We start from the raw sequence: 15,192 nt of genomic DNA on the forward strand, positions 1-15,192 counted from the left end.
CTAGTGAGCAAGCCAAATGCAACAATGGTAAGAAAAAAAAAACTCCCCAAGATGTTTAAGTAGATGAGGAAGAAACAAATCTCAGCTGGTGAAGCCTTCTTCCTCAGGCTGGCATATGTATAAATTAATTTATACAAAACATACATAAATGTTAATTAATAATTCAGCCACATAGTATTAATAATATTGCCTAATATGTTGTTTGATCACATGTGATTACAATGACTTCTGATTATAGTGAATAGAAATTTAAAATGTCATAATCAGATAAACTAGGATAAATAGGTAAACACATGACCAATGATAGATTGCAAAAATTATAAAATATCTTCAGAGCACAGATGCAAATCCCTTGACACATTCTGTTTCTTCCAGGGGCCATTGCCCAGATGGAATAATTAGATCTTCCACCCCTTTAGATCAGTGATCATTAAACACTGTTTAAGATAGAGAGCACATCTGCTGGCCTGGGGCAATCCCTCCCTGGAGGCATCGCAGCACAAGTCACAGGCACATGCCTCCCTATCAAAGCTATGAGACACTGTTACCACAAGAATGAGGAGAGCAATTCAAGCGGGACTTCAAGTTAATTACAGCTCCTTACCCTTTTTAAAGAGCACCTATTACGGTTTTTCAAATATTACCTTTCATGTAGTGTGTTATATAGCTGTTTGTGAATGTAAAAAAGTCTGCAAAGTTTCAAAAATCAAAGTGCACGAAATATGGAGTTATTGACACCCAAAAGAAAGAACCGATTCTAAACACCTAAAACGAGTCGTTAGTAATTCCAGACTTCCTGTACTAACCTACGTAATTTGGTAACAAAAAACCCACCTCTGGTCTGTTTACATGTACAGCCATTGCACACTGTTAGCCTGTTAGCCTCTGCTAAACGGCTAACTCACGTTATTGTCAAACTACATATAAACTTACAACAGAGAAACATCCTGTTCTCATCGCGATGGTGGTTCGGGTTTATCTTCCAATGCATCATTGTCGGACTCGTGCTCAAATTGGTAAGGTAAAACAGAAATATTTTCAGACGGAGCTGAAACTCAGATATGGTTGTGTGCGTCAGACTGGGACAGACTGGGACATTTGACCAATCAGAGCAGAGTAGGCTCTCTGAAAGGAGGAGTTTAGAATGAACCCTTTAGAACGGATCACTGAAGGAGTCGTTTTTGACACTGGGTAAAAAGGTAATGCTGTAATTTAAATTATGAGAAAATTAAAGTGTTTTTTGACCTTGGATGCATGTAAATCTATTGTATGAGACCTTTATTAAAATTAGCCACGTTTAAAACCCATAATAGGTGCACTTTAGGAACTTCATTGTTCACATAGTTAAATATGATCGCAAGAGGGAATTATTGTACAGTTTTAATATAACTTTTTGATTAAGACTTTAAAGGATAATTTTGTCATCATTTACTCAGCCTCACATTGTTCAAACCTAATGACTAAAGTGAAAGCCAACTGTTTAACAGAAGAAAGGCAATAATACTTTGGAAAAACATGAGGGTGTGTTAATGATGACAGAATTTTCCATTTAGGGGTGAACTACCCCTTTAACCTCTCATTTTTAATTAAATAAAGTATTAACCTTAAAGGGGTCATGAAATGGAAAAAAAAATTTTTTCCTTGATATCTAGGCATATGTATGATATACAGTAAGAGGTAACTGTACTATAGAAACATGCTGTACATTTCAGAGCTCAAAACTTCTTCCCTAGTCTAAAAAGAGCATTTATTGTTCCCACTCTTCTGAAATGTCTCATTTTCAAAACTGTGTGTTCGTGACGTCACGAGTCATTGCTCAGTTGTATTTACACGGCCCACAACGTGTCATCGCACCCTTGGCCCCGCCCACTGGCACTCAGTTCGTATCGTAAACAGAGAGGGAAAGAGACACACCATGGCTATGCCACTGTAGTATATAAATGTTTTTAGCAATGACAGCTACTAAAATTAATGAAGTAGCTTAGCCTACATCAAGCCATTCAATAAGTGCTGCACCAATTTCCTGTTTCAATAGCAAATACATCAACACAGGAAGAAAATTGCATTCATCCAGCCATTTTATGGGGTCTTTAAATGAGGTTTAACATCTAAACATTTTCTCTCAACCTCATAATAAATGTTGTGGCACATTTTACCAGAAACTGTTCTATCATGCATGTTGTGGAGGTGTGGGTTACAAACAGTTGACATTTTCTGGTAATATGGACCTCTCTTTCTGTATGTACTTCACCTGAAATTACCAAATATAACTGTACACAGTTTCAGGATTACACTGTACTAATAGATGTACAATTAGTGTTTCTTAAATGGTATAGCCAATACAGAAGGTTTTCACAACTTTAGTGCCAGTAATCATCACTGGCCTGGCCTTTTCCAGTCATAAGCTAATGTAGGTGTATTCCCAGACAAGTCCCCAATCACCCAGTCTCAGGGCTAATTCATAGCACTTAATGAGCATTAGAGCTGACAGCAACCTTGAGCAGGAGATTTGCACTCTGCTGTGAGTGTGTGTAGTCTTTTATGTTTTTTCCTCCTGCATTGCCAGGAAACCAGGAAAACGGTACAACAAGCTGGAAATGAGTAGGCTTTTATTCAAGGTTCTTGGTGATCATAATAATATGCATTTAATGGGTGTACTTTTTCTTAATTTGTGCCTAATGTAACATATAATATTTGTTAATAATATTTTCAGTTCCTTCATAATCGTAATTAAAGAAAGTGTATAAATTAAAATTTACTGTAAAAAAATATGCTCCTATTGTCATCTTAATTAACACAATAATTCATCGGAGGGTTGGAAGTGCGTTTATTTTGCCTCCAACTAACATCTAAAACACAATGACTCAGACACCTTTCAAAAATGTTTAATCAAGCCCCATTATAAAATAGCATTTACACTGTCACAAAACTTTTAAAAGCAAAAGAAAGAAAAAAGTTAAATTTAGATTATTTAGTAAATTTGATTATTAATTTATACCTAAATTATTGCCAGACCTTTCAATTTAATTAAAAATTAAAAGCATCACTTAAAACACATTATAGTCATGAGTAATGGAAAAATACAAATTAGAACCAAACAAGTGCAGCATTCCAGAAAACAAGTATCCTTTGTCCAAGGTGAATGTGGAAGAATTTATAGTTCTTATCAGTATAATTCTGTCATTTGAAGGACACAGAAGTCACGGCCTGAAGAAGAATGGTTGTAAAAGTAAAAAAAAAAAAAGAAAAAAATCAGTTACAGCCATCATTAGGATACAGTTATGGCCTAGAAACTTTCTTCATGCTCTATGGACATTTGTCTTATTGTGGTAAATTAAAGCCATGAAAAGCCATGCGATACAATGATTTTACCTTTTCAACCTCACGTGTGGTTAAATCACTTAAGCTCACATACTCAAGTAGTTTATTACTTTTTGGAAATGCCAGCAATAGCACTATGATAAAAAGATATGTATTTTGCTGCATTAATACTATAGAACATGTGGTCACAGGTGTGCATGTATAGTCATTTTACAATGGCTTCGAACACAGCTCATCCAATCACGACTTGGAACTAGTTTGAACTATCTGTTTTAGACAGCCTGATCTCATGAAAATTACATGAATGTCGCAACATTTTTACAAAATGACATCATGTGGTTCATTGCACGTATTGTGAGTTATAGGTGCAGTATGTAAGATTCAGAAATCCTTGTTATTAATGACACCTGTGGCTGTTAAGTGAACTGCAGCCCGCTACCTGTTGCACTCCATAGGGACGCGAGCATCGACCAAAACAATGATGTAACGTACAAAGAGACTGAATGTGATTCACCGACATCATGCTGACAGATGAGGCAGCATAATTAAAATTACACAGTAATGATTGTTTTACTACAAACTTTGAGACTGTATATTATATTTGACTCTCCAGTGCTGAAACATGGCTAAAACAAAGTGTGGATATACAGGTGCATCTCAATAAATTAGAATGTCGTGGAAAAGTTCATTTATTTCAGTAATTCAACTCAAATTGTGAAACTCGTGTATTAAATAAATTCAATGCACACAGACTGAAGTAGTTTAAGTCTTTGGTTCTTTTAATTGTGATGATTTTGGCTCACATTTAACAAAAACCCACCAATTCACTATCTCAAAAAATTAGAATACATCATAAGACCAATAAAAAAAAAACATTTTTAGTGAATTGTTGGCCTTCTGGAAAGTATGTTCATTTACTGTATATGTACTCAATACTTGGTAGGGGCTCCTTTTGCTTTAATTACTGCCTCAATTCGGCGTGGCATGGAGGTGATCAGTTTGTGGCACTGCTGAGGTGGTATGGAAGCCCAGGTTTCTTTGACAGTGGCCTTCAGTTCATCTGCATTTTTTGGTCTCTTGTTTCTCATTTTCCTCTTGACAATACCCCATAGATTCTCTATGGGGTTCAGGTCTGGTGAGTTTGCTGGCCAGTCAAGCACACCAACACCATGGTCATTTAACCAACTTTTGGTGCTTTTGGCAGTGTGGGCAAGTGCCAAATCCTGCTGGAAAATGAAATCAGCATCTTTAAAAAGCTGGTCAGCAGAAGGAAGCATGAAGATGAAATACGAAACTTGCTCTCATCTGAAAAGAGGACTTTGGAACACTGGGCAACAGTCCAGTTCTTCTTCTCCTTAGCCCAGGTAAGATGCCTCTGACGTTGTCTGTGGTTCAGGAGTGGCTTAACAAGAGGAATACGACAACTGTAGCCAAATTCCTTGACACGTCTGTGTGTGGTGGCTCTTGATGCCTTGACCCCAGCCTCAGTCCATTCCTTGTGAAGTTCACCCAAATTCTTGAATTGATTTTGCTTGACAATCCTCATAAGGCTGCGGTTCTCTCGGTTGGTTGTGTATCTTTTTCTTCCACACTTTTTCCTTCCTCTCAACTTTCTGTTAACATGCTTGGATACAGCACTCTGTGAACAGCCAGCTTCTTTGGCAATGAATGTTTGTGGCTTACCCTCCTTGTGAAGGGTGTCAATGATTGTCTACTGGACAACTGTCAGATCAGCAGTCTTCCCCATGATTGTGTAGCCTAGTGAACCAAACTGAGAGACCATTTTGAAGGCTCAGGAAACCTTTGCAGGTGTTTTGAGTTGATTAGCTGATTGGCATGTCACCATATTCTAATTTTTTGAGATTGTGAATTGGTGGGTTTTTGTTAAATGTGAGCCAAAATCATCACAATTAAAAGAACAAAAGACTTAAACTACTTCAGTCTGTGTGCATTGAATTTATTTAATACACGAGTTTCACAATTTGAGTTGAATTACTGAAATAAATGAACTTTTCCACAACATTCTAATTTATTGAGATGCACCTGTAGGTCTGACTATGTGAGACTGTAGTATGAAGTAATCACTTTTCTTTGCATGATACATTGACTGCATTTTTACGATAGCCTATGTCGGTGTTAGCGAGCTAACCAGCTTTATCAACAGCTGTTAACTAAATTTGGTGGATGATGACAGTAGCTGTTTATAAAATAGACTATACATTATAAACATGTTGACACAATTCAGTATTGATGTGATTCCATCACAACTGTCATTTTGATATAGCGATGCGCTGTTGTTTTATAATAATAGAATGTATATATTTTCTGTATAACCAAGTTATGTTACACTAATTAATAGATCTTTTTACATTATCTTGAACATTGTCCAGCATTCATTTCATGTGTTATTGTAGTTTAGCTAAAATTACACAGATCAATCCTTATGGCACTATAATTCACATGCTTTGCAGTTATGTAAGCTTACCTGTCCAATAAGAAGAATGCCAATTCAGGGTCAGTTTTGATCCCCAAAACCGAACGAAGGTCCCTTCAGGAATCAAATGCCCTGCCGATGTTCACTTTAGTTTTTGCTCGACCACAATCACGTTCCCACCTAGCCAGACTGAAATCAGTAGATACATGTCTTTTTATTTTTTTTATTTTGCTTACTCTGAGTTTGTGTAGGAGTCGGTGTTGTGCTGGCCCATGTAAAACTATGAGGCCGGGAGTCAGAGCCATTTCCCTGTACACCTTGGGGTGCGACAGGGATGTCCTCTTGCTCCCACATTATTTAACATCTATTTTGACCACGTAGTTCGTGAAGCCTTCAATAGCTGTACCGGAGGAATTTCCATACGGTACAGATACAATGGGAGGCTGATCGATGCCTGGGTGCGGTCAAGGGATGGCTTCCTATTGCTCAACCATGTTATGTATGCCGATGATCTGCTCATTCAGAGGAGGAGTTGGGGGTGCTGCTGCTGAACCTGGAGCTTGCCACTAAGAGGTGGGGCCTTACCATCAGCCCCACCAAAACTAAGCACCTGCCTGGGTATTTTGTACCATCGGACACTCCACCCCCCTAACTCCCAACTGGTGATAGAGCAGTTGTGGAGAGAGTGGCGGGTTTCCCATACCTGGGCAGTGTGCTCATGACCGGCTCCAGTTTAGCAGCGGAGGTCTCACTCTGAATCAGTCGAGCGGCATTATCTTTTCATCGGTTGCGTAACACTGTGTGGAAGCTACTTGGTCTGTCGCTCCGCACGAAGCTTCAGGTCTTCTCGGCCACGGTCGTTCCCTCCCTTCTCTATGCTTGCGAAACGTGGACCCCGTTAATGGAACATCTTCGCCGGTTAGAAACATTTAGGCTGACCTGCCTACGATCCATCCTAGGTTTAATCAGGCTGGATTGTGTGAGGAGCTCACAAATCCTTGAAAGATCTGGACAAAGTCCCATTGGTGAGCTCCTCCGTCAGGCAAGGCTGCATTGGCTGGGCCATGTAGCCCACATGCCCAGCCACCGCATGCCTAAACCACTTTTGTTCGGCCGGACTGAGGGGGCTAAACGGGCACAGCACGGGTTAGAGAGGAAATGGAATGATGTGGTATGGGAGGATCTGGAGCTGAGCGGACTTGCCGCTGACTGGTACCAGCGGTGTCAAGATCAGCCTCTGTGGAGGAGGCTCGTGAAGGACGCTACTGGGCAGTTGGAGGCAGTCGCCCTCCAACAACAACGGAGGGCGGAGGAGCAACGCTCACAACAACGAGCGGCGCGTCGGGTGGCTAAAGCACAGCAAGTTGGCACAGTAGGGGGCACAGGTGGTCCATCAGCCAGTCGTCTCAGTCAGTCGACCTGTGGCATCTGGGTCTGCCCCGTGACCTCCTGCCAGTGGGCTTTCGAAAATTCATGTGGCCTCAAGGTGCACATAGCCTGGCACAAGTGTCACGGTGACGTCACCACCACTTAGTGGCAAATGGCAGTTGTTGTTGTGCTGGGAGCAGGACGTTTGCTGTATTCCATCTCTAAGATAACATTACCTAGTGTTGCAGTTTGTTGTCGCTGTTGAATAGTGGAAGAGAAGCACTGAGGCAAGGCTCTCAGGAGCACGCATAAATGTCATATCATTTGGATTTTCCCAGCAAATGCGACCCGCTCCCTTTGCATAAAAATCAGTCTACAGGCTTTAATGGGCAACCTAGGAAGTCCGGGAAGGGCTCATTTTTTAAGTTGCGTTACAAGCCATTCACACATTGGCAAAAAAAAAAAAAAAGGCGAATATTACATGAAAATTGTTACATATAGCACTTTTAAAGTGTCTCACATATCAGGTTTTTAAAGAGATAGTTCACCCAAAAATGAAAATTCTCTCATGATTTACTCACCTTCCTGACATCCCAGATGTGTATGACTTTCTTTCTTCTGCAGAACACAAATTAAGATTTTTTAAATAATATATCAGCTCTGTAGGTCCTAACAATGGAAGTGAATGGGTGCCAAAATTTTGAAGCTCCAAAATCCACATAAAGGGAGCATAAAAGTAATCCATACGACTCCAGTGGTTATATCCATGTGTTCAGACATGATATGATAGGTGTGGGTGAGAAACAGATAAATATTTATGTAATTTTTATCATAAATTCTCCTTTCTGCCCAGTAGGGGGTGATATTCATTAAGACTATGAATCATCAAAAACAGAAAAAGAGGAATGGGAAAGTGAAACTGAAGTGGAGATAGGCTGAGCAGGGAATAGTTCACCCAAAAATAAAAATGATCTCATTATTCACTTACCCTAATGCCATCCCTGATGTGTATGACTGTCTTCTGGAGTCATCTAGAGTACTTTTATGTTGCCTTTATGTGGATTTTGGAGCCCATTTACTGAGATATTCTTCTAAAAATATTAATCTGTGTTCAGCAGAAGAAAGAAAGTCATACACATCTGGGATGGCATTAGGGTGAGTAAATGATGAGAGAATTTTCATTTTTGGGTGAACTATTCCTTTAAAGGTTAATGGTCAACCATTTTTTATATCAACAATACCCACCTAACTCCCCACCCTAAAACTTAAACCTAAACATACTCCTTTAGATTTAGGTTTAAGGTTTATGTTAGGGAGGTAGGTTTTGTTGATTTAAAACCCACAGCATCAACAAAGCTAAAGCAAAAAACAAACTGTGAGATTAAGAAAAAAGCAATTGCTGAAGCAACCACATCATTTTATGGTGCTTTAATGACCTGTGTAGACCTGCATGCTCTTCTGGACACATACCCCAGTCCGACTCCTTTTGCATTGCAAGAGCTATGCTCTATCAGTTGAGCTACTGCACAGCTTGATCGCACTTGAATAAACTTTGAAATGCAAACATTAAAATGTATGTCCTTAAAAATCATGCACTTTAGTAAAAGTATTTTGATGTCATAAGATAGCATTTTGTGTGGAACTGCGCAAAAATCTTATGAACTGATAATCTGCCGCTTTACTCATGATTTGTGTGAAGGTGAATAAAAGTCATTGTTGAAGACCAGGATGTTAAGGTTAGTATTGGTGCATTAAGGTAAGTTTGAGAGCTATGTCATATAAGGTGCTTCAAACAAACCACTGATCCTTTCAATTGCACCATTTTCATTTCCTACTTTAGGAGGCAGCAGTGGGGCACCCACTACATCTCTGTTAAGAGACCTAGCAAAAGGATTTTAGCCTGTGGCAACCATAGTGACTTCTCTGTGGTGGTGTAATTACCTTTATCTGAGACATATTATCTGTAAGAAGGAAAAGGAAGTGGATGAAGAGACCAAGGTTATTTTCCCCTCCACACGTCTTCCTCATCTCTCAAAAAGGCTTCCAGGCAGTGGGGGCGACACTGAATCCCTTACATCAGAGCATAGACGCACAGTTTTCAAGGCCAACTGCTGCGGAAGTTCCCTTGTCCTCATACAACTAAATTTTTTCAGCTTTTATATTCTGAGCCAATACACTGCAAGTCATGTTGGGTGAGAAAGGCCTTTGTGTATGCTGACATCATTCGTTTGGGCTCCAAGGTGGGATTCCCTCAGGTTCTATGTCATTCTGGTGGATTAAACCTAATCTATGTTCGTCAATAGTCGCTTTCACACATACAGCCTTTTTCAGACAATTTACTGCACTTTTCAGTTTAGAGGACATGTGCGAACATGTTTTTGACATTTTGCACTTTACCTGAAAAGTTCCATTTTGATGCTATGTTTAAACAAGAGTCGTAAGATTAGCAGTTTGAGCAGGTACAAAGTCAGGACGTGCTGACAAAAGACAGAGATGTTTCATTTAAACTGAAGTCCAATACATTTCTTAAAATTGGACAGATAGTGAAATTATTCCATGTAGTCTGAGGATATAAAATGTATTTACATTTTTAGAGCCGACTATAGAGGAAATTTCGTAGTGTAAGATGCTCCATGACTCAAATCTGAAGTTATATGGTGAGCAGCCAATGGAAATCGACCACACACTGCCACGACACTGGACCATGAAATCGAGATGGCGAACAAGCGCTCAAGGTGAGCTAAACATTTAATGCCACTCACCTCCAACTCGTGTCACAGTCTCTGTCTTTCCACCAAAGACCACACACAAATGCGCTCAGCCTGTAACTTTCGCAACTCAGAACAGAGAAGCAGCAACATCAGCGGCAGCGCATCCATACATCCATGCTTGTTTTCATCTGTCATGTGTTTCATAGAAAGGGGGCGTGTGTTTCCAGTGAGTTTGTGATCGGATCAACTTGACAGCAGGAGTGATCCTCAGTCGTTTAGTGTGTGATGCCCAGTTTTTGTCTGTAGCCATTTACATAGTTGGTAAGTGTGTGATACTGTACACTCAGTGACCACTATTAGGTACACCTGTACAGCTACTTATTCATGTGATTATCTAATCAGCCAGTTTAGTGGCAGCAGTGCAATGCAAAAAATCATGAAGAAATGGGTCAGGATCTTTAGTTAATGTTCACATCAACCATCAGAATGGGGACAGAAAGGCTACAGTAACTCAGATAATGCCTCTGTACCATAGTAGTGAGCAGAATAGCATCTCAGAATGCACAACATGTTGAAACTTGAGGCGAATGGGCTACAACAGCAGAAGAACACCTCGGGTTCCACTTCTGTCAGCCAAAAACAGAAAGCTGATGCTGCAGTGGGCACAGGCTCACCAAAACTGGACAGTTAAAGACTGGAAAAACATAGCTGGTCTGATGAATCTCGATTTCTGCTGAGGTACACAGATGGTAGCCCCACTGCAGCCTCAGCTTTCTGTTCTTGGCTGACAGAAGTGGAACCCAATGTGGTCTTCTACAGTTGTAGCCCATCTGCCACAAGGTTCGACACGTTGTGCATTCTGAGATGCTATTCTGCTCACTACAAATGTACAGAGGATTTATCTGAATTACCATAGCCTTTCTTTCAGCTCTAACCAGTCTGGCCATTCTCCTTTGACCATTGAATAGCAGACGTGGTACATTTACCAGTAAAGATATTCCAATGATTTTACTGCAATTTGCCAGGTTGTATGTGTGAAAGAGGCTATTGTGAGCACAACTGATCCTGCTTTGCGGGTCAGTGCAGTGAGGCATTTAACTTTGCCAGACTTACATTGCTGTATTATGCAGTATATTGTATTATATTGACCACTTTAATAATTTTGTAAACTAATATATATATATATATATATATATATATATATATATATATATATATATATATATATATATATATATATATATATATATATATATATATATATACACACACATACATACATACACTGTGTATATATATATATATATATATATATATATATATATATATATATATATATATATATATATATATATATATATATATATATAGGACAATTGTATATTGTATAGGACAATAAAAGACTATAATTTACCCACCACCTTCTAACTGAATCATCTATCGTTGCATTGTTTCTTCATATTTGATCTATTTAATAAATACTATTAGGCACCACCAAAATCATACGCAAGAAATTACACAGGAAAATATGTTTCTGCACTGAAAAAATTTGCTTCATGCAGTGGTAACATCTAAATTAACTGGTTTTATTCAAGTCAAAAATATTCTTTAACATCACTGAATTAACCAGAATACAATGTACATAAGATTACACCAACTAAACTAATTTTAAGAGTTAGAGCAGGTATTACAGTAATAGCTCATTTTGGTAATAATTGCAGGCTACCACTTTTTACAGTGTGGTAAGCACCCCAGAAAATATTTACCTTTTTTTTTAATTTTTTTTTTAGAAATAATAATATTTCCTGAACAGAGTATGAGCAATGAAAAAGAACACTGAAATGGCTTTGAACTGGGGCACCTAAATAACAATGCTAAATCATTTAGTTTCAACAATGAACTCTCCTGCCTTTTCACATTCACATAAACTCACAACACAGTTAACACTGGCAGAGAGAAAACTGGTTGATGATTGGCCAAGAGGAGAGATGACGCTCTGCTTCCTGCTCTATATAAACTCCCAGGTCCCTTTCTGCAGACAGACTGCTGATACATTTTTCCTAGAGACCACACTGCGTAATGGATATTTATCTCCCTGCTGGCTTTTCAATGTGCAGAAGAATATCAGGGCTGCCAAACACTTGCCTGGAAAGGTATGGCACTCATATCGCCATTAGTCAGGGTTTCATGTGCTCTTTGTCATGAATTTTGTCATTTTGAATTGGTGCATCTCAAATGATCTGAATGCTTAAACATATACCACTGCAGTTGTATATCATAAAAGTAGGGGTGATTTTAAATCCTGCTGTAGCTATTTCAAACAGAATAAGAGTGTATTGTGTATTAATGATACGCGTTTCTTACAACAGGGCCAAAAGATTAAAGGCATGTGTGGGTGGATTTCTGCAGAGGCAAGACTGGAGCATCCTTTGCTATTCCTACAAGTACAGAAAACCAAGGTACATACGTACAGTAGCTATTGCTACTGCATTGTTTCATAACTTACCATTTCTCTTTTAATTCACTAACTGGCTGACATCTTTGCAGGTTGACCTTGGAGGAATGTCTGATGTGGAAACAATCTTTAGATAAGCTCTTGTCAAACAAACGTAAGTATAATGTTCACAGTATTTCACATTGTGTAAAGTTAAAGATGACAGAGTTGTAAGATTAGAATGCTACAGGGTAATGCAAATGGTGTGCAAATTAAATGACTAGATGATATTGTGCCAAACAGCATTAATGTGGTAGATTGATGTAATCACGTAAAAAGCAGTTTCACTAATGCCATGTAAGCAAGAGGAGCCAATAAATGAAAAAGATGAGAGCATCCATGAGACTATGGTTTAAATTTAGATGACAGCAAGGTGACTGCAGTGCACAGATGTGCCTATCTGTGTAGGGCACTCTAATCTGATTGGACACATTACACAACTAATCCCTTCTCTCTAAACCCCATTTTTCTCCCACTATCAGATGGACTATATGCCTTCAGAGCTTTCCTGGTATCTGAGTTTAGTGAAGAAAACATTGCCTTCTTCCTAGCCTGTGAGGACTACAAAAGCACAAAGTCTGCAGCCAAGTTGCCATCCAAAGCAAAGAGGATATACGATGAGTTTATCGGAAGTGAAGCTCCTCGAGAGGTAAAAATGGGAAATCAATCACTGCAGAGTCATTCATATCTCACATATTTTGAACGTTTTAAATTACAAGCTTTTCACTTTCAGGTCAACATCGACTATGAGACCCGAGACATCACTCAAGCCAACTTGACATGCCCCACAGCAACCTGCTTTGATATGGCACAGCACCGCATCTACATTCTAATGGAGAAAGACTGTTACCCGCGATTCCTCCGATCGGCTGCCTACCGAAACCTTGTCAACCAGCTTATGGTTAAGAGCACCAAAGCGAAAAACAAAAGGGCTTTAGTGAATAGGCTTCCACATGAAGAGGAAGAACCCAAATGAAAAATGCGAATCCAAAGAAAGATGTTTTACAAAAGATGGCAACTCAAGCTAGAAGTGGAAGAGGTCAGTGTGGATCCTAAAAATGGCTGCTTGAAACAGTCGGAGGGCCATGATATGAAGATTGACGGAAGTAATTTGCATCTTGGAATCAGTTTATCATTGCATCCCCAGATGCCCTTAAAATAGACAAATAGGGAACAAATGAGCTGCTTGTGGAGAGAACTGCATACATATGTGCATCTACATTCACAACTGTACTCAGCACAAAGGGGATGCAGATAGGACTCTACCAAAGCATGCATGGGGACATAAGCACATAGCATACTTTCAGACAACAAACCATGTATGTTATAAAGGTTATGAAATGGAGAAAAGTGTTTGGCTATTTAATATATTAATTTATTTGTCCTTTTTTTTTTTAAGTATTGTGGTGGTAGCATGGTACAGTGACAATATCGGATGGTAAAACCATCCATGATACTGTTTGATTACCATATTCAAATATCAGGATATTTACTTTGTACTCCAAAGTACTTCAAATAATACCATCATGAAAACAACATGGTATTCCAATGGTAACATGTCCACAAAAAAAAAATAATATATAATAAAAAATAATAATAATAATAATAAATAAAAATGGGGATACTGCTACTTTCTTTTGCTTGTGACAATCTGCCTGTACTGCCATGAGCCATATTTTTAAATGTTCAAAGTTGGTGTGCAAATATTTCTTTTAAGTTATTGTTAAATTTAAGTGAAAAAACATGAAATTAAAGTTCTACTGTGCTTTGACATCTTGTGTTTGTCTTTTTTTAGACTTGAACTAGGTCAAGCGAAGTAGCAAAAAACCAAGCTGGCACAGCTGTAGGTCATGTTAGACACAAATTTAAATGGCATATTTTTTCCTAACAAAATGGCATTTATGAAGAAAGTAGAACCAACACACGGCATTGATACCAGAATCAGACACCTTGAGGTAAACAGGCTTGTTATGCACATGACTGACCAGACTTAACTGAGCTTGTGTCTTTCATATTTAACCATCAATGCTCACAAGCAAAGAACAGCCTGAGGGGGTAGGTTTACATAGTTGCCAAGGCAACTGTTTGAGCCTGGTAGCCAAAGGTGTACACACGATTCTCTCAGCTCACGCTTAAGCCATCTTTCCTGCTAAAAATAATGATAAAGTTCATTGGCCAGCTAAAAAAAAAAAATCAAATACCATGCTCAGAAAAGAGGAAACGCATTTGATAAGACATTTACGTCTTTGTGTGAGCAGTCATAAAAGTATGTTAGACTTTGTGTTTGCTTATCCATGTAATAAAATAAATATAGGTGTAATTTAAAGCGAGTTGTACGAGGGTGGCTGTTATGATATTTTATAAGCAAGACATCACAGTTCGGATCTGTAAATCATGTCACTGGGCACATACACACTGGACTATGTGACCTCCAAGACAGTAATTGCATGAATATTATTATTAATCCACTAAAGCTATAACAATTTGTGGACAAAATATGATTCTACTGTAGAGCATTTACAGTGGGTGAATATTTTGATTTCATTAGCTAAGTGGGGGCTAGAAGATTGTCTAATAGATATACACCATATATTCAACACAGCTATGGAACATTAAACCTGTGGCTTTTATTCAGTGTATGTGTATTAAAACTGGGTTCAGATGCTCCTGATGATTAAAGAGGGGATACATGTACTTGAGTGTAGCGATCCAGTGGTTATTTGATCTAAAATAGGATGACTTTGATTATCAAAAGATAAATGGCATAGGCTAAATTATGGAAGTTATGCAAGAGAGTAACATCAGTAGGCTATGGGGTTTACAATCCACAAGCATGCAATACAAATATGGGAATCAATTTCCAT

General features: G+C 38.6%; 1 protein-coding gene across 1 annotated transcript; it reads left to right on the top strand.

Annotated features, from left to right (window-relative positions):
• The first annotated feature begins 11,877 nt into the window (after positions 1-11,877).
• Positions 11,878-14,099, top strand: LOC127448987 (regulator of G-protein signaling 5-like). Its single transcript, XM_051712012.1, has 5 exons — positions 11,878-11,987; positions 12,204-12,293; positions 12,382-12,443; positions 12,811-12,977; positions 13,062-14,099. The coding sequence occupies exons 1-5, from the start codon at positions 11,914-11,916 to the stop codon at positions 13,302-13,304; spliced, it is 636 nt and encodes a 211-aa protein (XP_051567972.1). The 5' UTR covers positions 11,878-11,913; the 3' UTR covers positions 13,305-14,099.
• The last annotated feature ends 1,093 nt before the right edge of the window (positions 14,100-15,192 follow it).

Source organism: Myxocyprinus asiaticus, chromosome 12 (assembly GCF_019703515.2).
Source record: "Myxocyprinus asiaticus isolate MX2 ecotype Aquarium Trade chromosome 12, UBuf_Myxa_2, whole genome shotgun sequence".
In the NCBI taxonomy this organism is placed as follows: Eukaryota; Metazoa; Chordata; class Actinopteri; order Cypriniformes; family Catostomidae; genus Myxocyprinus; species Myxocyprinus asiaticus.

Coding starts and splice junctions, on each gene's coding strand:
- LOC127448987 (XM_051712012.1), top strand. CDS start 11,914: ATGGATATTTATCTCCCTGCTGGCTTTTCAATGTGCAGAAGAATATCA. Junction 12,294..12,381: donor TACAAGTACAGAAAACCAAG/GTACATACGTAC, acceptor ACATCTTTGCAG/GTTGACCTTGGAGGAATGTC. Junction 12,978..13,061: donor GAAGTGAAGCTCCTCGAGAG/GTAAAAATGGGA, acceptor TTTCACTTTCAG/GTCAACATCGACTATGAGAC.